The 21,131-nt window shown below is 39.4% G+C and overlaps 1 protein-coding gene across 2 annotated transcripts in view; it reads left to right on the forward strand.

Moving 5' to 3' along the window:
• NAPB (NSF attachment protein beta) overlaps positions 1-18,959 on the forward strand; it is a 45,124-nt gene extending 26,165 nt beyond the window's left edge. For both annotated transcript variants that reach the window (XM_003942930.4, XM_074406171.1), the window contains 6 exons: positions 3,268-3,323; positions 3,501-3,585; positions 12,134-12,238; positions 13,609-13,677; positions 14,042-14,092; positions 16,045-18,959. In XM_003942930.4, the coding sequence (XP_003942979.1) occupies positions 3,268-3,323; positions 3,501-3,585; positions 12,134-12,238; positions 13,609-13,677; positions 14,042-14,092; positions 16,045-16,155 (477 nt within the window). In that variant the 3' untranslated portion in view covers positions 16,156-18,959. The remainder of the gene's footprint in view (positions 1-3,267; positions 3,324-3,500; positions 3,586-12,133; positions 12,239-13,608; positions 13,678-14,041; positions 14,093-16,044) is intronic.
• Positions 18,960-21,131: the final 2,172 nt, after the last annotated feature.

Raw genomic sequence — 21,131 nt, forward strand, 5'->3', positions numbered from 1 at the left:
CTTAAATCTCAGGATAACTAGGCTGGTCTTAGTTTTCTGGATTTATTATTACATGTGCCGTTGTTATTGGTGGCTGTGTTCTGCTTTTGACATTTATTATAGTCCTTGGGATTGTCAGATATCTAGATGGGCTGATTTCTGGTGTGTAAGGATCTGCTTGTAGCTGGTAAATTTTACTACATGTTAAAATTCCAAATGAGATGTGAACATTTAGAGGTAATGCGTGGCCAGTCTCTTCCCTGAAACTTCTCTGTTAAACCAGCAAATTGTGCCTTTTTTTTCCCCAAGTACAAACTGTCACAACTTGGGAAAATTATGGAATTTAATGATTGGTTTTAATTAGCATTATTAAAAACCAAACTTGAAATTTTTTCTTTCACTATGATAAATGTAGTTGTAGTTTACATCTCTAAAATTCTAATGAGCCAGTACCATTATAAAGTGTTAAGTTACACCAAATTGTCAACATCTAGCCTTTTCTTTTTTATCTCCAAAGCAGCAGTTACATATGGTTTAACCCAACCCTATTTATTCATTGAGTCCTGGTGCTATAAGAATTAGGAAGATAAGTAGCTATACTCTGTCTGCCCTGAAAAGAGGTTATGTAATCCAGTACTCTTCACAGAAAGATTTGGTCAGGATTGTCATGATTTACCTAGTTTATTATGATGAGAAAGGGTGCTAAGCACTTTAGAGAATGAGGCTAGTTGAAAGGAGGTTATTGATTAATCATAAATTCACTGAAAAACTTTGATTTCCTGAGCATTCCACATAATGATGATATTGGCAGTAGTTTAATAGGCAGCCTTCATTTCTGAGGCACTTTGCCTTCATTCACTTAGCATCTGTTACTGAGTACCCTCTTTTGTAATAGGCATCATGCTAAGCTTGGGGCTGTGATGATGAGCCAAACAGTCATCGGCCCTGCCCTCACAGAGCTCACATTTTAGTGGGAGGAGATAAACCTTCATCAGGTAATCCCACATGTGTGTACGTGACAGCTCCGACAGGTGTTCCAAAGAAGTGTTTGCTTCCAGACTATTTCTGTATGTTACTAAGTATTTGCAGAGAAGAGGACCATAGTGTCCCTATTCTTTTATAGCTGCATTTAAAAGTTCACATTCCATGAAGGCCAGGCATGATGGTTCATGCCTGTAATTGCAGCATTTGGGAGGCCAGGATGGAAGGATTGCTTGAACCCAAGAGTTTGAGAACAACCTGGGCAACATGAAAATACCTCATTTGTATGAAAAATTTAAAAATTGGCTGGACATGGTGACACATGCCTGTAGGCTCAGCTACTTGGAAGGCTGAGGTGGGAGAATTGCTTGAGCCCAGGAGGTCAAGGCTACAGTGAGCTTTGTTCATGCCACTCCAGCCAGGGCAACAGAATGAGACCCTGTCTCAAAAAAATGAAAGAAAAACTTTTTGTATTAACACTTGCCATCAATTACCTTTAATCATAGCACAGTATCCCATTATATTTAACCACTTAAATTTTCTCCACGTTTTGTCCTAGTCTAAATAATGCTTAAAAATAGGTGTGTTTGGGGAGCATATTACTGAGTTTATGCTAAATGACTGAAGTCATGGATCCAAAGTGTAATCATATAAACACAGTATAAGTGCCTGTTTTTCACAGAACTGTTCATGTGAATGTCATAGGAGGGGTCCTCTGCAGTCCAGAGAGGCTGATGTTGGCTCTGTCACTTATAGCTTGTGGCCTTCTGGTAGCTCTGCTTCTGCTCTTGGTTATCACCACCACCGTCTGCAGGGAGGTAGGGGCCTGGGGTTTGATGGGTCTAGGTAATTTTCTAACATAGTTCCATGGCCTGTTTTGTTTTATTTGTTTTCTTGTCCCTGTGGCTGTCTTCTAACTCCTAGGAACTGTCTTGAAGCCACTGAACTAATGGGCTTGGGCAGGAAGGCAGCACCTTTAATCTGATTTTTGAAGACTGCTAGCTCCCTCCTTTGCATTTGCTGGGAAACCTTTGTAATTCAAGCAGTCTGCAAAACCACTACCTGCTTCTGTATGTTTGCACACTAAAAGTGGTTTTTACAGTTTTTGATCCTGGAGACAAAGAAGCATTTTGCAACACGTAAAAATTATGTGAAATCAGAAATTTCATTGTTCATATAATTTTATTGGAACACAACCACACTTATTTATTTATGTATTGTCTGTAGCTGCTTTTATGCTACAAGAGAGCTGAGTAGCAACAAAGATTGTATAGCTCACAAAATCTAAACTATTTATTGTCTGACCTATTAGAGAAAAACTTAGCTAGAGCCCTGGTTTCAAGAACTGTTCATACTTACCTCTTGTTATTTGGGGTATAGAAGGGTTTTTCAGTCGTAGGAGAGCCTTATTTCTAGACATTGTCTACTCCCTTTTACAACTGTCTACAAACCAGCTGATTCTTTCCAGAGTTCAGCACTCACAAAACTGTTCTAAAAATAATGGTACACGCTATCGTCTGGCTCTTCTTGGCCATTTTGCTTAGTTTTGGTAGGCACATATTCTTTTTTCTGAGTTGTCACGTGCTTGATTTCACTGACTTCCATCACAGCATTACAGGGACTTCTAGCTTTCTGGCCTGTATGTAACCTCTGTTTCCTCTCCACTCAATGCCATGTATTTTAGATTGAAGGCAGCACCTTTATTCTAAGTGACAATTAAGGTATTAGTAGTAGTCTTTGCTGCAAGTCATAGACCTAAAGTGTAATTAGGGCTTCATATTTCTCTAAAATAACAATCCAATGTGGCTGCTGAGGGTTTGGCAGTGGTAGGGTCACTGGGATGGGAAGTACATGGTGTCCTTTGTAGTTATTTAGGAACCCGCCTGACAGTTCTGCCATTTCGATGTTTAGCTTCCAGTGTCACTCTGGACTTGGTCATTGCCATCCTATCTCATGGGAAGTGGAAAAGGCCTGGAGGAGGATGCAAAGTGAGATCTATGGCCCCTTGCATGTCTGTTTACATTCCGCTGGAGAGAACTAGTCACGGGCTGCCCCTTACTATAGAGGAAGCTGAGGAAATGGTGTAGCTGGGCATATGCCACATGGGGAGGGAGGAAAAGAGTTTGATGGCTATCAAGCATTCTGCTTACATGCTTTCTTGTATTTCCTAAAGAAAGTAGACTGAGTTGTTAAAAGTTTACTGGTGGAGTAGATTTATTTACAGAAAAATACCTATGCAAACGTAGTTTTAAAATGCAACTCTCCACATAAATTGTGTGTGTGTGAATAAAATATATATGTTTTCAGGCTATTGCACATTATGAACAATCTGCTGATTATTACAAAGGAGAAGAATCCAACAGGCAAGTATTACTTTTCTTAATATAATTTAATAGGTTTTATTATGTGTAATAAAAGATACTTCTTCATACTCTGTGAGTGCATTTGACTATACCAAATGAAGATGTACTAAGGCCCAACACACATCTTTTGTTTTTCCATTGGCTCGTTATTCACTCTGCTTTTGTTCTTGATTTCAGCTCAGCAAACAAGTGTCTGCTGAAGGTGGCAGCATATGCTGCCCAGCTTGAGCAGTACCAGAAAGCCATTGAGATCTATGAGCAGGTGAGGATATTGTTGTTTTGTCGGAGAGAAATTTTCTGAGTCATTTTTTTAAACTTTTAATTTTTCTTTTTATTGAGGTATAATCCACACATCATGTAATGAGTATAGTTCAGTGGTTTTTAGTCTGTTCACAAAGTTTTGTAACTGTTGTTACCACCTAATTCCAGAACAGTTTCAGCATCCCCAAAACAGGCCTAGCAGTCCATTCTCTCCTTCCAGTCCCTGGAAGACACAATCTACTTTCTGACTACATGGATTTGTCTGTTCCGAACTTTGAATATATATGAAATCAAATACCAGGTGGCCTTCTGTGACTGCCGTCTTTCACTTAGTGTATTGCTTTCAGTGTTCATCCATGTCATTGCAAATGTCAGTATGTCATTTTTTTCATGGCTGAGTAATACCTCCTGGTTTATTTATTAATTTATGGATGTTTGGGGTTTTTCCACTTTGGGGTTATTATCAATAATGCTGCTGTGAACATTTGTGTTAAGGTTTTTGTGGGGATATTTTCAGTTATCTTAGTTATATACCTGGGAATAGAATTGCAATTGCTGGGCCATGTGGTACGTCCATGTTTAACCTTTTGAGGAACTGCCAGACTTTTTCACAATGGCTGCACTATTACATCTTCCCACCAGCAATGCACAGGGTTTCAATTTCTCCACATCCTCACCAACGCTTGTGTTTTTTTTTGTTAATAATAGTCACTCTAATGAGTGTGAAATATTGTCTCATTCTGTGTTATTTCTCTAATGACTAGTGATGTTGAGGTTCTTTTTATTTGCTTATTGGCCATTTGTATATCTTTGGAGAAATGTCTATTCCAGTACTTTTCTCTGGATTTTAATTAAGTTTTTTGTTTTTTTGGGGATGCGTTTTAAGTGTTCTAAAATAATATATATTCTGGATATTAATCCCTTATCAGATAGGTGATTTGCAAGTATTTACTCTCATTCTGTAGGTTGTCTCTTTACCCTGTTATTAATGTCCTTTGATTCACGGAAGTCTTTAATATTTTTGAAGTCCAATTTGTCTTTTTTTTCTTTGGCTTTTGTTGTTATATACAAGAAATAATCGCTAAATCTGATATGAGGCTTTTCCCTTCTGTTTTGTTCTAAGAATTGTATAGTTTTGGCTGTTAGGTTTAGGTCTTTTAGCCATTTTGAGTTAATTTTTGTATACAGTATGAGGTAAGGGTCCAACTGTATTCTTTTATATATGGGTATCCAGTTTTTCTAGCATCATTTGTTGAATAGGCTATCTTTTAAATATTCAGTGGCATCAGGACCCTTGTGGAAAATTATTTCACTGTATGAGGGTTTATTTATGGGCCCTCTATTCCATTGGTCTATTTATCTATCTTTATGCCAGTATTACACTGTTTTGATTACTGTAATTTTACGGTAAGTTTTGAAGTCAGGAAATGTGAGTCCTCCAACTTTTTGTTCTTTTTTGGAATTGTTTAGGCTATTCCTGATCCCTTGCATTTTCGTCTGAATGTTAGGATCGGCTTGTCAATCTCTGCAAAGTGTCCAGCTTAGATTTTGATCGGGATTGTATGGAATGTGTAGATAAATTTGGAGAGTGTTTTAGGGTTTTCCAGAGAAACAGAATCAGTAAGAGGTGTAGGGGTGTGTGTGTGTGTGTGTGTGTGTGTGTGTGTGTGTGTGTGTTTAGAGAGAGAAATTACTGTAAGGAATTGACTCACTTGATTATATAGACTGAGAAGGCCTAAGATCTGCAATCTGAAGAACCAGGAGAGCCAATGGCATAGCTCCAGCCCAAATCCAAAGGCCTCAGAACCTGGAGAGTTGATGGTGTAAGTTCTAGTCTGAGTCCAAGTCTGAAGCAGGAGAATATATGTCCTGCCTCTAAGGCAGGCATTGAGAATGAATTCTCCCTACCTTTTATTCAGCTTTTCATTAGATTGGATGAGGCCCACCCACATTGGGGAGGGCAATCTGCTTACTCATCTTACTGATTGAAATATTAATCTCATTCAGAAACACACCGCAGACAACTCAGAGTAACACCAAATATCTGGGCACCCTGTAGCCCACTCTAATTGACACATAAAATCAGTCATCACAGAGAGTATTGCCATTTTAACAATACTAACTCGACAGTCTATGGATACACAGTGCTTTTTAAATTTATTTATATCAGCATTTAATTTTGCTCAACAATATTTTGTAGTTCTCGGTGTGCAAGTTTTGTACTTTCTGGGTGAAATGCACTCCAAAGTATTTTATTTTTTTTATGCTACTACAAATTGAATTTTCTTAATTTCCTTTTAAGAGTGTTAATTGCTAGTGTATAGAAATACAGTTGAATTTTTATATCAATTTTTTGTCCTGCAACCATGCCGAACATGTTTATTAGCTCTAATAGGTTTTTTTTTTATGTAGTTTTACTTCTTCCTCTGCAGTCTGAATGTATTTTACTTCATTTTGTCCATTGCCCTGGCTAGAATCTCCAGGGCAGTGTTGAATAGAAGTGACAAGAGCAGACATCCTTGTCTTGTTCCTGATCTTGTAAGGAAAACTTTTAGTCTTTCACATTAAGTATGATATTGGTATTAGCTGTGTGGTTTTTGTAAATGCCTTTATCAGTTTGAGGAAGTTTCCTCCTCTTCCTAGTTTGTTGAGTGTTTTTATTATCAAAGGGTATTGGATTTTGTCAGACATTTTTTCTGTGTCTATTGAGATAAACATAGTTTTTGTCTTTTATTTGTCAGACTTTTTTCTGTGTCTGTTGAGATAAGCATATGGTTTTTGTCCTTTGTCAAACTTTTTTCTGCTTCTATTGAGTTAGCATATGTCCTCATCAGTGTAACATTGTATATTACATTGATTGATTTTTCATGTGTTGAACCAACCTTACATTTCTGGAATGAATTAGACTTGGTCATTACAAATTTTAAGGGGTTTTCTAAGAACACCCTCAAGTTTAATAATTCATTAGATAAACTTACAGAACCCGCTGAAAGCTGTTTTACTCACAGTTATTGTTTATCACAGCAAAAGGGTACAGATTAAAATCATTGAAAGGAGAGACTCATAGGGCAGGGTCCAGAAGACTTCCAGGAAGAGCTTTCACTTGTCCTATCTCATTGGAGTTATGTAAATAGTACTTACTTCCCCCAACAGTGCTGAGTGAAAATAAGCATAGACTACTGCTAGCCAGGGAACCTTTCCTAAACCTGATGTCCTGAGTTTTTATTGGGAACCAGTGACATAGATGTAGTGGCTGCCTTTGTGGCTAACTTCACTTTTTCTAAGTGTTAGAATTGGTTTGCTAACATTTTGTTGAGGATTTTATATCTATATTCATAAAGGATATTGATTGTTAGTTTTCTTTTCTTGTGGTATCTTTATCTGGTTTTGAAATCAAGGTAATTCTGGCCCCAGATTTCTATTTTCATTGTTATTTCCTCCATTTTGTTTTCTTTGGATTTGTTTTGCTCTTTTTCTGGGTACTTGATGTGGAAGTATAGCTTGCTGATTTTCATCTTTGTTGTGTATGCATTTGTTATACAGGTTTGGCTTACTTCCTAATTTTATTATGTCATTGTATTTTTATTTTTATTCAGTTAGTTGTATTTATTGATTTCCCTTGAAACTTCAATGACCCATGGATTATTTAGTAGTTTTATTTAATTTCCAAGTGTTCAGTGGAGATTTTTCTGTAATCTTTTGGTTGTTGACTTCTTGTTTGATTCCACTGTGGTTAGAGAACATATTTTGTGTGATTTTAATTTTTACACATTTGTTGAGATTTGTTTTACGGCCTAGAAGGTGGTGTGTCTTGGCATATGTTTTATGATTATGAAGAGGAGAAATAATGGCAATAATAGTAAAAAACAAACCTTATAATTTGTAGTTGCCATATAATAAATTTTACTGCGTTGTGCGCTGTTAAACATAAAACTTAACCCCCAGCTCTGCATAAAAGTAACTAACTCCCTGTAAAACCTACCTTATCTATTCTCCCCACATTCTCAGCAAAGTTCCCAGGCATGTCAACACTCCTATTTTTCTTGCTAACCAACTGCAAGAGCACAGGGCAAGATAACACCCAAAGAATGTACAATGCGTTTCTCCAAGTGCTATTTTTCAAATGTAATGTACATCATAAGACATGTTACAAATTAATTAAATGTTCTTGATTCTGACTTCTGTAAACCTGTTAGCTGCTACATCATCCTGGATGTATAAAAGTACCCCATTTTCTTTCTTTGGGGCTCAGACTTGGGATGCTAATCCTTTGAGCCAGTTGCCACCTTAATAAAATCCTCCTGTTTCACCCGCTGGTCTCTCCCATCTCCTGGATATTCTGTAACAATTATGCTGTTACTGGGTAATGTTTATAAATGTTGAGTAGCTCCCGTTGGATGATGATGACATTGTTGACTTCTTTTATAAACTTGTTGATCTTATTTCTTTTCTTCTCCCTTTCCCTTTTCCTTTTCCCTTTCCTTTTGACAGAGTCTTGCTCTGTCACCTAGGCTGGAGTACAGTGACTTGATCTCAGCTCACTGCAACCCTCCACCTCCCAGGTTCAAACGATTCTTGTGCCTCAGCCTCCCGAATAGCTGAGATTACAGGCATGTGCTGTCACGCCTGGCTAGTTTTGGTATTTTTAGTAGAGATGGGCTTTTACCATGTTGGCCAGGCTGGTCTCGAACTGACCCTCAGTGATCTGCCCGCCTCGGCCCCCCGAAGTGCTGGGATTATAGGTGTGAGCCACCGCACCTGGTCTAGATCCTGTTTTTTAATCCACCGTGCCAATGAAGTTATTTGTATGTTAGGGCTTAATTCTGCCTTCTTCCATTTTATTTTCTGCTTTCTATTTGTTCTTTGCTTTTTGTTTCTCTGTTTTCTTTTTCCAACCTTTTTGTGAGGTTTTTTTTTTTTTTTTTTTTTTTTTTGAGATTGGGTGTCACTCTGCACCCAGGCTTCAGGGAAATGGTGCAGTCTTGGCCCACTGCAGCCTCCACCTCCCAAGCTCAAGCAGTCCTCTCACTTTAGCCTCTGGAATAGCAGGAACTACAGGAATGCGCCACCACACCTGGCTATTTTTTGTAGAGATGGGGGTTTTGCTATGTTGCTCAGGCTGGTCTTGAACACCTGAGCTCAAGTGATCTGCCCACCATGGCCTCCCAAAGTGCTAGGATTACAAGCGTAAGCCACCATGCCCAGCCTACTTGATTTTCTAGTATTTCTAAGTACAGTTATTCCTCATTGTCTACAGGGTATTAATTCCAGGACCTCTCTCATATACCAAAATCTGTGCATAGTCAAGTTTCACAGTCAGCCCTGTGGAGCTCACATATGCAAAAAGTCAGCCTTCCATTTATGTGGGTGTTGAATTCCTAAGAATACTATATTTTCAATCCACGTTTGTTTGAAAAAGTCCATGTATAAGTGGATTCACACAGTTCAAACCCATGTTGTTGGAGAATCAATGATATATCTCTTTGTGTAGCTTGTGGTTAAATGCTCTAGGTATTACATTATATTTACATAACTTTGTCACAGATTAATGGTGTCATCATTTTATCAGTTCTGGTGAAATATAGAAATCTTTCCTCTCTTTTCTGTTCTTCTACTCTCCCTATTCAATATATAGTTGTCTGAATGTTTCCTTTACATACATTTAGAACCACAGGAGTAAATGTTAGAATTTTTGTTTCAGCCATCAAACATAATTTAGAAAACGCAAGAAGGAAAGCTTGTTATATTTACCCATATTTTTGCTTACCATGTTCTTTCTTCCTTCTGGATGTTCCAAAATTACTGTTTCCTTTCTACTTAGAGAACCTCCTTTTGTCATTTTAGCGTAGGTTTGCTGACAGATTTTCTTTTTTTTTTTTTTTTTGAGACGGAGTTTCGCTCTTATTACCCAGGCTGGAGTGCAATGGCGCAATCTCGGCTCACCGCAACCTCCGCCTCCTGGGTTCAGGCAATTCTCCTGCCTCAGCCTCCTGAGTAGCTGGGATTACAGGCATGTGCCACCACGCCTAGCTAATTTTTTGTATTTTTAGTAGAGACGGGGTTTCACCATGTTGACCAGGATGGTCTCGAGCTCTTGACCTCGTGATCCACCTGCCTCGGCCTCCCAAAGTGCTGGGATTACAGGCTTGAGCCACTGCGCCTGGCAGATTTTCTTGATTTTCCTCTATTTGGAAATGTTTTGATTTTGCCTTCATTTCTGAAACATAGTTTCTCTGGGAGTACAAGTCTAAGTTTATTATTCTTTTCCTTTAGTTTGAAAAATGTATACTTTATGGCTTCCTTGGTTTTACCAGCTTTTAACATCAAGTGATCCACCCACCTCAGCCTACCAAAGTGCTGGGATTACAATCATGAGCCACCATGCCCAGCCAGCTTCCATGGTTTTTGATGAGAAGTCCGCTGTCATTCAGCTTGTTTTTTTCCTATAAAAAAGGTGTTATTCTCTGGATACTTTCATAATTTTTTTCTTTGTCTTTAGTTTTCAGAAGTTTAATTATAATATGACTTGAATAGATATATTTGGTTTTAAGCTATTTGAGTTTCACTAAACTTACAGAATCTGTAGGTTTATGTTTCTTGTCAAATTTGAGAACTGTTTAGCAGTTATTTCTTCAAGTACTTTTTCAGCACTGCCCCCCTTTTCTTTTTTTTTTTTTTTGAGACCGAGTCTTGCTCTGTTGCTTAGGCGCGCCAGTGCAATGGCGCAATCTTGGCTGACTGTAACCTTTGCTTCCTAGGTTCAAGCAATTCTCCCGCCTCAGACTCCCAAGTAGCTGGGACTACAGGTGCTTGCCACCATGCCTGGCTAATTTTTGGATTTTTAGTACAGACAGAGTTTTGCCATGCTGGTCAGGCTGGGCTAAAACTTTTGACCTAAAGTGGTTCACCTGCCTTGGCCTCCCAAAGTGCTGGGATTACAGGCATGAACCATGGCACTCTGACAGTCCCTTTCTCTTTCTCCTCCCCATGTAGAACACAGATGCCACAGAAGTAAGACACTGTTTTCTCATCCTATGGGTCCTTGATGTTCCTTTTTTTTTTTTTGTCAGTCTGTCTTCTTTTTGTTGTTCCTGTTGTTGTCTTCTGTTCACTGCTTCTTTCCTCTGTCCCTTTATCCTGCTCTTGAGCCCACCCAATTTTTATGTCTGGTACTATTTTTTTCAGTTCCGAAGTTTTCATTTGTTTTACTTTATATCTTTTTTGTTTTTTTTCCCCTGTGGCTTCCTTTTTCTTCGTGGATGCTTTCTATTTTTCCATTAGTTTCAAGTGTTATTGTAATTGCTTGTTGAAGCATTTTTATGAGGGCTGCTTTAAAATCTTTGTTGGTTATTTTGGACATTTCCGTCATCTGGATCTATTATCTGTTAATGGTATGTTTTCATTTAGCCTGAGATCTTCCTGTGTGTTTGGTATTGGGAGTCATTTCTGATTGAAAACAAGGCATTTGCACATTAGATTATGAGACTGGGTCTTATTTAAAACTTCTTTTTCATCTGGCCTTCTTTGACACTTCTCTGGCTGGGTGAGGTGAGGATGTTGCCTCATTACTGCCAGGTGGAGGTAGAAGTGTCAGCTCCCTACCAGGTCTCTGTTGATATCTGAGGGGCCTAGTCAGCCCTGGGCAGAAGTGACATCCCCTCTTCCTATCCATTTCTGCCGGCACAGTGCTGGTTTGTTCTTGGTGATGGCGAGCGTCTTCACCTTTCACTAGACCTCTTCTGACAGCACCCCAGCTCGGGAAAGGAGAACCTCATTCCTGCTGGGTAGAGACAGGATGCAGGCTCTCCCAGTGTGGTCTGCACTGCCTTAGTGGCAGGGTGTTGGGTGGGTTTGAAGCCCCAGCTCCCTATTTGGCCTTATCTGAAGCTCCTCAGCAGAGGTATTAGGGTCCTTCTTACAGTCTTTCAAGAATAGACTTCGGAACTCCTTCTTCAACCTTTGCTGATGTCAGTGGGGTTAGAGCCTCAGTTTTTTCTGCAGTGTTTGGCTGCAGTAGAGCGGTTATTGTCTTAAGTGTTTTCTCTCTTGCTGCTGTGCCCCTTTTCTAGTCCTTTGGCCAGAGAGAGCAGCTTTTGTCTGTTCCCTTTTGATCTGTGCATACTGGCATTTCTGGGTTGCTGATTCCTCAGGTTCTTGCCGTGGATATAGGAAGGGAAAAGAAACCCCAGTGAATTCACCATGTTTTTGTTCGTAGCTGGTCGGCCATTTTCTATCCACCTTTCACGGTTGTTTGTTTTTAGAAAATGTCCTGGGCTTTTACTAGTGCTTAGTGGGAGGAATAGGGAAAAAGGATGTTTACTCCATCTTCTTGGAAGCAGAATTCTTCTGAGCCATTTTTAACTGGTTAAGACTTCATGTATTGAATGGTCTTGTCTAGTAAAATTTCTACTATGTGTATTGGTTTAAAAGAATATATTTCATAGGTAAACTAACATATGTAATTATTTTCTAAAGGACAACAGATGAGACTTACTTTGCCTGATACAAGAGGGTAAACCTTTTAAATTTAACGTCTCTTCTGTGCCTAGATTGGGGCAAACACAATGGATAATCCTTTGTTGAAGTACAGTGCAAAGGATTACTTCTTCAAAGCTGCCCTCTGCCACTTCATAGTAGACGAGTTGAATGCCAAGGTAAGGAGTCCTTCAGCACTGATTGCCTGATTTCATGCCTAAGAACAGGTACACATTGTCTCTTGTTGTTTTCATTTCATTTGGATGTTAGTAACAAGAATAAACTGGATACACTAAAAATAAGTATTTTTCTGTGGTATGTGTCCCAGTTGTAATCTTTTAACAGCTGTCAAAGCTGTTCTCTAAACTTACCTGATGGTTAACAGTCATACCACCCTGAACATGCCCAATCTTGTCTGATCTCAGAGGCTAAACAATGTAGAGCCTGGTACTTGAATGGGAGACTGCTTGGGAATACTTAGTGCTTTTGGCTTAAATATATATATATATATATATATATATATATATATATATATATATATTCACTGGTAACCACATTTTTTTCTTTAGTAGTTTTGCTTTAAAGAAATTAAGGGGCCAGGTGTGGTGGCTCACATCTGTAATCTCAGCACTTTGGGAGCCAAGGTGGGTGGATCACCTGAGGTCAGGAGTTCAAGACCAGCCTGGCCAATATGATGAAACCCCGTTTCTACTAAAAATACAAAAATAAAAAAAAGTTAGCTGGGTGGGGTGGTGGGTGGCTGTAGGTCCAGCTACTCGGGAGGCTGAGCCAGGAGAATCACTTGAACCCGGGAGGCAGAGGTTGCAGTGAGCAGAGATTGCGCCACTGCACTCCAGCCTGAGTGACAGAGCTCGACTCTGTCTGAGAAAAGAAAAAAAAATTAAGGAACTAAGGGGAAACGATAAAAGTAGGATAATGTCTTTTTTAAAAACAAACAGAAAAACAAGCTCAGAAGCAGCGTTGGAGTGAGGACTGGGAAGAAGTTGGAAAGCACAGTGAGCATGGGGAGCCACAAGGCAAAGACAGGCAGCCTTGGCGTGGCCAGGGTCTGGGGTTGGAAGAGCAGAATTAAAGCTGCTAAGAGAAAGTGTTCTTTCTGCCAGCCTCAAGCAGGAAGCTAAATGTAATTTTTATGGAATCTGGACTATATTAAGAGCTTCTGCATTTAATGAATGGACATAGATACCTGGTCTGTGAGTGTTTAAGAATTCGTTTTCATTTATACTGTCTTCTCTGCAGCTGCCTAACTCAGAAAAAAAAAATGGTTTAGAAATTATTACTTGAAATGGGAAATTCAGAATAAATAGATTTTCTTGTTGATTCTGCTGTTGAGTTTAACCATATACTTCTTCAGCACTTAATAGGATATAGGTAGATCCTATTTGAAGCTGATAGAATGTCAAAAGCTTTGTTGGACATTCTATCAGCTTCAAATAGAATGGAGAGCAAAAATCTGTCTCAAAAATAAATATATAAATTTAAAAAAACCTAGTAAGTCTTATATTAATGAGTGGTTTTTCTCTTTCAGCTTGCTCTTGAGAAATATGAGGAAATGTTTCCAGCATTTACTGATTCAAGAGAATGTAAATTATTGAAAGTAAGTAATATTAGAACTTTGAAGAAAAGTGTCTTTACTCTGTCAGGTGACAACACCTAAGTGGGATTGGGTATGAGGTGAAGTTTTAATCTGTGAAGTCTGCTAACTGAAGGGCCCTGGTACTTTCCTGCTCTAGCATTGTAGGTATTCTAATGCAGCTAAGGTCAGGAATATGTAGTTGTGTTCTGAAATAGGCAACTCAGAAATGTTAGTACAAAAGCTAGATCCTTAACTTGGATCTTGACTTGTATTTGAGTATTTCCTCAATTGCATGCAATGTTTGGCAACATCAGTGTTAAAGTATTTATTTAGAAATGGGACTTCATCTTACGGAAGTGTTTTTAAAATATTTTTATGCTACCAGAAACTCCTAGAAGCTCATGAAGAACAGAACAGTGAAGCTTACACTGAAGCAGTAAGTTATGCTTTTGGGACATTGTATATTACTTGAAGATTTAAGTTAGAGAAACTTCTTTTCATTATGTAAATTCTAAACATTTATTTGAGCATGACTCCAGCATACCTAAGTTGTATTTTCCAAAGGTCACCTTTTATATATTGCACAAATTAAACAGTTCGATTAGCCATGCTGAGATTCCAATTGTATTCAATGCTGTTTCCTGACTTACACTCAAACTAATTTAGCTGTGAAACTAGTTTAGGAGCAAATATTCCATATATATTCTTCTAATTTGCTGTTTTAATTTTTTCTTTTGAAAATAATCTGACCCATAAATAAGTATAAAGTAAAATTAGTTAAGGCTGGACACGGTGGCTCACGCTTGTAATCTCAGCACTTTGGAAGGCCAAGGTGGCTGGATGAAGAGGTCAAGAGAACAAGACCATCCTGGCCAACATGGTGAAACCTGTCTCTACTATAGAAAAATTAGTTGGGCGTGGTGGCATGCGCCTGTAATCCCAGCTACTCGAGAGACTGAGACAGGAGAATCGCTTGAACCTGGGAGGCAGAGGTTGTAGTGAGCAAAGATGGCATCACTGCATTCCAGCCTGGTGATAGAGTGAGACTACGTTTCCAAAAAAAAAATTATTTAAATATAATTTAAGATATAAAAACTAAGTAGTAAGAATTTGCTGTATTTATGGCATAAAATAAATGGAAGGTGGCCAGGCACAGTGACTCATGCCTGTAATTCCAGCACTTTGGGAGGCCGAGGCAGGTGCATCATGAAGTCAGGAGTTTGAGACCAGTCTGGCCAATGTGGTGAAAGCTCGTCTGTACTAAAAATACAAAAATTAGCCAGGTATAGTGAAGTGTGCCTATCATCCCAGCTACTTGGGAGGCTGAGGCAGGAGAATCGCTTGAACCCAGGAGGTGGAGGTTGCAGTGAGCCAAGATTGCACCATTGCACTCCAGCCTGGACAAGAGCAAAAATCCATCTCAAAAATAAATATATAAATAAAAAATAAAAATCTTTTTTAAAATGAAGGTTTTTTTCTTTATATTTGTATGTTTTTCCATCTTTTTCCATCTCATGTTTAGAATCAAGCAAAAAAAATTTTTTTTGATATGTTTAGAAACAGCCTCACTCCGTCACTCAGGCTTTAGTGCAGTGGTGTGATCACAGCTCACTGTAGCCTCAGTCTCCTGGGCTCAGGTGAGAGCTTCCCACCTCAGACTCCTAAATAGCTGGGAGTACAGGTGCACACCACCACACCCAGCAATTTTAATTTTTTTTGTATTTTTTGTAGAGACAAGTTTTCACCATGTTGCCCAGGCTGGTCTCTTAACTCCTGGGCTTAAGCTATCCACTTGCCTTGGCTTCCCCATAGGGCAAGGACTACAGGCATGAGCCACTATACCCAGCCTCAGGCATATTTCTCAGTAGCCTCCTGTAACATGTTCATCATAGCTCAGGAGTAATAGTGGAAAGGAATGTTTTCCTAACTTTTGCCTGCCATATCATTTTCATCCTATTGTAATTTTAATCTTTGGTAATGCATTGAAATGTGTTAAAGAAATTCCGCTTCCATACATTCTAACTCTGCAGTTAATGTTTACCCATGTTCAGTGAAGTATTAATTTTTCATATTCCTTTAAAATTTTTATACAATGTTGTTTCTTTTGTCACATTAATTATGACTGTTAATGAATTTTTATCATACACATGTTTGAAAACAGAGAAATGTCAAGCCCAGAAACTTGTCACTAGTACCATCAAAATAGTAACAGGATAATGAAAAAATAAACAGTTTTTTAATGAAGAAAGTTATAAACTGAAATGATTAATTTCAAATGATGAGGAAAGTAGATTATGGCTATAAATGTATAAACAGCTTGGGGTACTATTATTTTGTGTTTTTAATGTATTTACATGGGTAATTTCGGTTCCTCTTTTTTTGTACTAGGTGAAGGAATTTGACTCAATATCTCGCTTGGATCAGTGGCTGACCACTATGTTGCTTCGCATCAAAAAGTCCATCCAAGGGGATGGAGAAGGAGATGGAGATCTAAAATGAAGTGTTTTTGTCTTCGTGGCATGCAGCTAACTCCTCTTTAGTTTTGTCTTAGGGTCAAGTGATCTTTATGGGATGCCCATTTAATGGCTTAATTTTGTTGCATATGAGCCAGATGGCCTGTGTACTGTTTAAGCTCGCGGAGTCTGTGTAGCTGTAAAATGAATGAAGGAGAGGCTCCTGTTCATCTTGTGGTAACAATAGGTTGTTTCCTGCTTATCAGATCCCCCAGCGTTTTCTGAGAGGTACTTCAGAATCTCATTCCTCATATTTCATTGGTGTTTGTGGAGCCTGTGTTCAGTGTTGCCATGTGTTTTTATGTCCTTTTTGTTGGACTTGAGTACTCAGCCCAGTTGTTCTTGTAGATGCTTTGCATTTTCTCTGTGCTTTGGCATCTGGATATGTTCTTTAAATGTGTGTTTAGTTTAGGACAGTTACTAGGAATGAGTTTATAACTTTATTAGAAATCATTTGTATTTTTGTTATCCTGTGATTATTTTGATGGTGCTAGCGACTAGTTTCTTTGCTTTTTGTGTTGTTCTGTATGCTAACATGTGCATGGCAAAAATATAGAATAGCCAGGGTCTGTAGGCATTACACTGTGAGGAAAGGAGCTTTCTGGAAGCACTTGCTTCAGGTATGGATGAGTGTCAAAGTGAATTTGATTTGTACTTACACACACACACACACACACACACACACAAGATTTATTAGAAATGGAATGTTCTCTTTTTCTGGAGATAGTTTTCACTTGTAGTTGGAGTGAAAATCCCTTTATGTTTGCATTAGAGTGTTTCAATTGGTACAGCCTGCTCATTATTTTCATGTTTATATACTACATTGAGGTGATGTGTCCTGTGCTATGGCTGTAGAAATCTTGGTCAGGGCTGGATAGATTAAGTCAAGCTCAAGAATGAATGTATGTAATTTTCACATTAATTGCACATTACGGGTTAGGTGGGGTAAATGTGCTATAGGAGTAGACTTTATGCCCAAGTGGGCAAGAACCCCAGCTTGTTTCTCAGGGGACTTGATTGTTCTCTTAGTTGATGGAATATTTTGGCTTGTTTGAACTCTGTCATGTTTAATTGGTTTATATAATATATATGTGCTATCTTAATTCATGAACTTGATTCTATTATTTTATATGCTGATATTGTACTTTAGACATAGACTTGTCCCCGAATGTCTTTTTGCATATTTTATAGTTGAATGATTTATATTTGAAATGTGTTTGTTGCAAGACTTAACCCAGCAGACACTTTGATATCATGGATCTTCATTAATGACAGATAACCAAACTTCCTGTGTTATGTCAGGTAGTAGTAAGTAGTGTTGGAATGACATTTTCACTTTTGGTGGCTCTCAACTAGAATTGGTAGGATTTTATTGCGCTGAAGTAGAGTGAGTGTTTCCAGGCCAAGGGTTGAGTGCAGGCTGTCTGAGGACTGGTGAGTAGGTCAGTCTAGGAAGAAAGAGAAAGTAGCAGGAAATGAAGTGGGAAGGGCCAGCCAAGGCCAGATAGTAGAGGATCTACATCTGGTGGCCATGAGGACTTGCTGGCCATAGTTACGGTGGTGATGTGCATGAGGTGGGCTGGTTGGTAGAGCGGGAAGCTCTGTGATGTCAGAGCGTCCACTGGGGTTGGCAATGAGGATGCTGTGTCCATGGGCTCTAGAATCTAATGTGGATCCCCTCCTTCCTTCCAAGTTCTGAAATTCTTAAATGAGAGCTGGCTGTCTCTGGAGATAAGATCTGGAATGGAGTCCAGTTGCTACTTTTTCACTCCCTTTTAGAATCTCTTATGAAAAAATGCAGAGAGAAAAATGGGGTTTTGTTTTCTTACCTAATAATATATCCTACAACCAGCCAAATGCACTTTTGTGAAAATGGGGTGTGAGGAGTGGTTCTGAGCGGTTAAGTAGTTTGTTTCTACTTGTTTAAAGAATCTTCTGGTCTGACAACTTAAAGTGAAAATCAAATGGTTTATTGTAGGGCATTTTTGTTTAACTTTTATCATGATACCCCAACAAACCCCTGTCTGAAGGGGTATTTTTTTTTAGCAATAGTGTTTGTAACGTGTCAATTAGAGGGTCACTTGTTTGTATTGCAATAAACACTGGGACCAGCTCCTGGGTTAATAATTAATTTTTGTTTTTAATATTTCACATGAAAAGAATCAAAGTAATTGTAATGGCTGGAATAGACCTGCCAGAAGATTAAAAAAAAAGAATGAGAAAAGCCCAGACTGTGATGTGCAAACTTCCTTTCTTTAAATGTCCCATGGACGTAGGACAGTGCCATGTTTTAAGATGCCTGTGAGCTAGGTCTTCAAGACATATAGAATGTTACATATGAACAAAATATAATTGTGGTATAATTCTTGTACTTTAGCAAATCTGGAGTTAGTTCATAGTCAAAGTCAGTTAATATTTCTTACAGGAAAGGTTTACTTTTTGTGGCAACATTTTTATGGCTTGTGTGAGTTCTTTTATTTAATGATTTGAAACCAGTATTTTTGCACAGTCATGACCGTGTGTGGTGGCGTCACTGTAACCAAAGTATATGCACCAGCCTTGTGCATTTGTTTCTCCTGATTTTGTGCATTTAAATGTCCAAATGCAAACCTTTGTGACTTCCTTTGGAGGATTTGGCAGCACAGCATGCCCCCGTGACCTGCCTGCTGTGTTATGAGCAATGACCAAGAGCAGGCTTCTGCTCCATGGAGCCCTGAGTTGCTCTGGGGCAGGGGATTACATAATGAAAACTAATCATGTGTAACAATAAATCTACCTTAACAGAAAGAATATGTTTGTTTTATTTTAACCTGTACAGTAAAGTAGAAATTATCAGTAATATTCTGACAAGTCTTTTCTTGCTAAATTGGCATGGGTCAAAAGTAGCTTCCATTGCTTCAAGTTGTTCTCATTAAGATTAAGGCAACATTTGGGAGGTCAAGGCAGGCGGATCACCTGAAGTCAGGAGTTGAAGACCAGCCTGCCCAATATGGTGAAACCCCGTCTCTACTAAAAATACAAAAAAAAAAAAAAAAAAAAAAAAATTAGCTGGGCATGGTGGTGTGCACCTGTAATGACAGCTACTCAGAAGGCTGCAGCAGGGGAATCACTTGAATTCAGGAGGTGGAGGTTGCAGGGAGCCGGGATTGTGCCATTGCACTCCAGTCTAGGCAACTGAGCACAAGACTGTATCTCAAAAAAAAAAAAAAAAAGGATTAAGGCAACAGATTTTTTTTTTTTTTTTTTGAGATGGAGTTTCGCTCTTGTTACCCAGGCTGGAGTGCAATGGCACGATCTCGGCTCACCGCAACCTCCGCCTCCTGGGTTCAGGCAATTCTCCTGCCTCAGCCTCCTGAGTAGCTGGGATTACAGGCACGCGCCACCATGCCCAGCTAATTTTTTTGTAGTTTTAGTAGAGATGGGGTTTCACCATGTTGACCAGGATGGTCTCGATCTCTTGACCTTGTGATCCACCCACCATGGCCTCCCAAAGTGCTGGGATTACAGGCATGAGCCACTGCGCCCGGCAAGGCAACAGATGTTAATATTCTCTAGGCTCTGGTCATTTGATGGGAATTCCAGGGCACTGTAATGGTTTTCCAGAGTGAGGGTTTAGAAGGAAACTGGTTACTTCTGTTGATGCAGTCCACTAAAGTACATGATAACTCTGCAGACCCCACATTCTCATCCCTTCCTTGAATCCTTTAGGGTCTACAGTTAGTCCATAAAGTTGAGGAAAGCATGGTTGCTGGAAGACAGGTGGGGAGGTGAGGCAGCCCTAGGCCTGACACTCTCCTACCCTAAGAAAGTACTACTCAACTATCTGGTCAGTGTAGACATTTATCTTAATTTTCCAAGTATCTGTACAGGGAGAGGAGATGCCCCTGGGGAAGGGTCAGCCACTGGGCCTGAAGTTCTGGTGAGGAAGAGGACCCATGTGGGGGAAGGGCAGGCTAGCTCATCCTATTATCCTAATATCGAGCCTTGATTTCATGTCCCAAAGTATATTCACAACACTTCAAGCAAAATGTTTTAAATGATAGAACAAGCTGACCCATCTAGGCATTCTGAGTTGTTGATCATTCAGAGCATAAATGAAGTTGCTCTTCTCAGAGTCATTTTCCTAGTGAAGATGCCACCGTGTAGTTTACAAGCCTTGTTTTGTCAGCTTAAGAGTCCACATACAGACTGCCAAAGGTATGCAGATAATTTCCAAGTCTCATTTAGGATGATATGATAGATCACAGGTCCGCAACTCATTAGGAACTGGGCCTCTCAGCAGGTGAGCTGCGGCCAGTGAGTGAAGCTTTATCTGTATTTGCAGCCAGCCACTCCCATGTCTTGTGTTACTGCCTGAGCTTTTGTCTTTCAGATAAGCAGCAACATTAGAGTCTCATAGGATGCAAGCCCTACCGAACTGCACATGCATGGGATCTAGGTTGTAATGATCTGTCACTGTCTCCCACCACCCACAGATGGGACTAAGTTGCAGGAAAACAAGCCCAGGGCTCCCACTGATTGTACCTTATAGGATGTTCTATAATTATTTTATTGTATATTATAATGCAATAATAATAGAAATAAAGTGCACAATAAATGTAGTGCACGTGAATCATCCTGAAACCATTCTGTCCCCCAACCTGTGAAAAAGTTGTCTTCCATGAAACTGGTCCCTTGTGCCAAAAAGGCTGGGGACTGCTGTGCTAGACGACCCTCTGACTTGCGTGGCTTTCTCAGTTACACCTGCTCCCATGCAGCTCCATGTGAACAAAGGCCCTTTGCACAAGCGCCCCCCTCCCAAATGAAATATTGTTAGTCCTGAAGGCCAGGCGCGGTGGCTCACGCCTGTAATCCCAGCACTTTGGGAGGCCGAGGTGGGTGGATCACGAGGTCAAGAGATGGAGACCATCCTGGTCAACATGGTGAAACCCTGTCTCTACCAAAACAAAAAATTAGCTGGAC

The sequence above is a fragment of the Saimiri boliviensis genome, chromosome 9, assembly GCF_048565385.1.
Source record: "Saimiri boliviensis isolate mSaiBol1 chromosome 9, mSaiBol1.pri, whole genome shotgun sequence".
NCBI lineage: Eukaryota > Metazoa > Chordata > Mammalia > Primates > Cebidae > Saimiri > Saimiri boliviensis.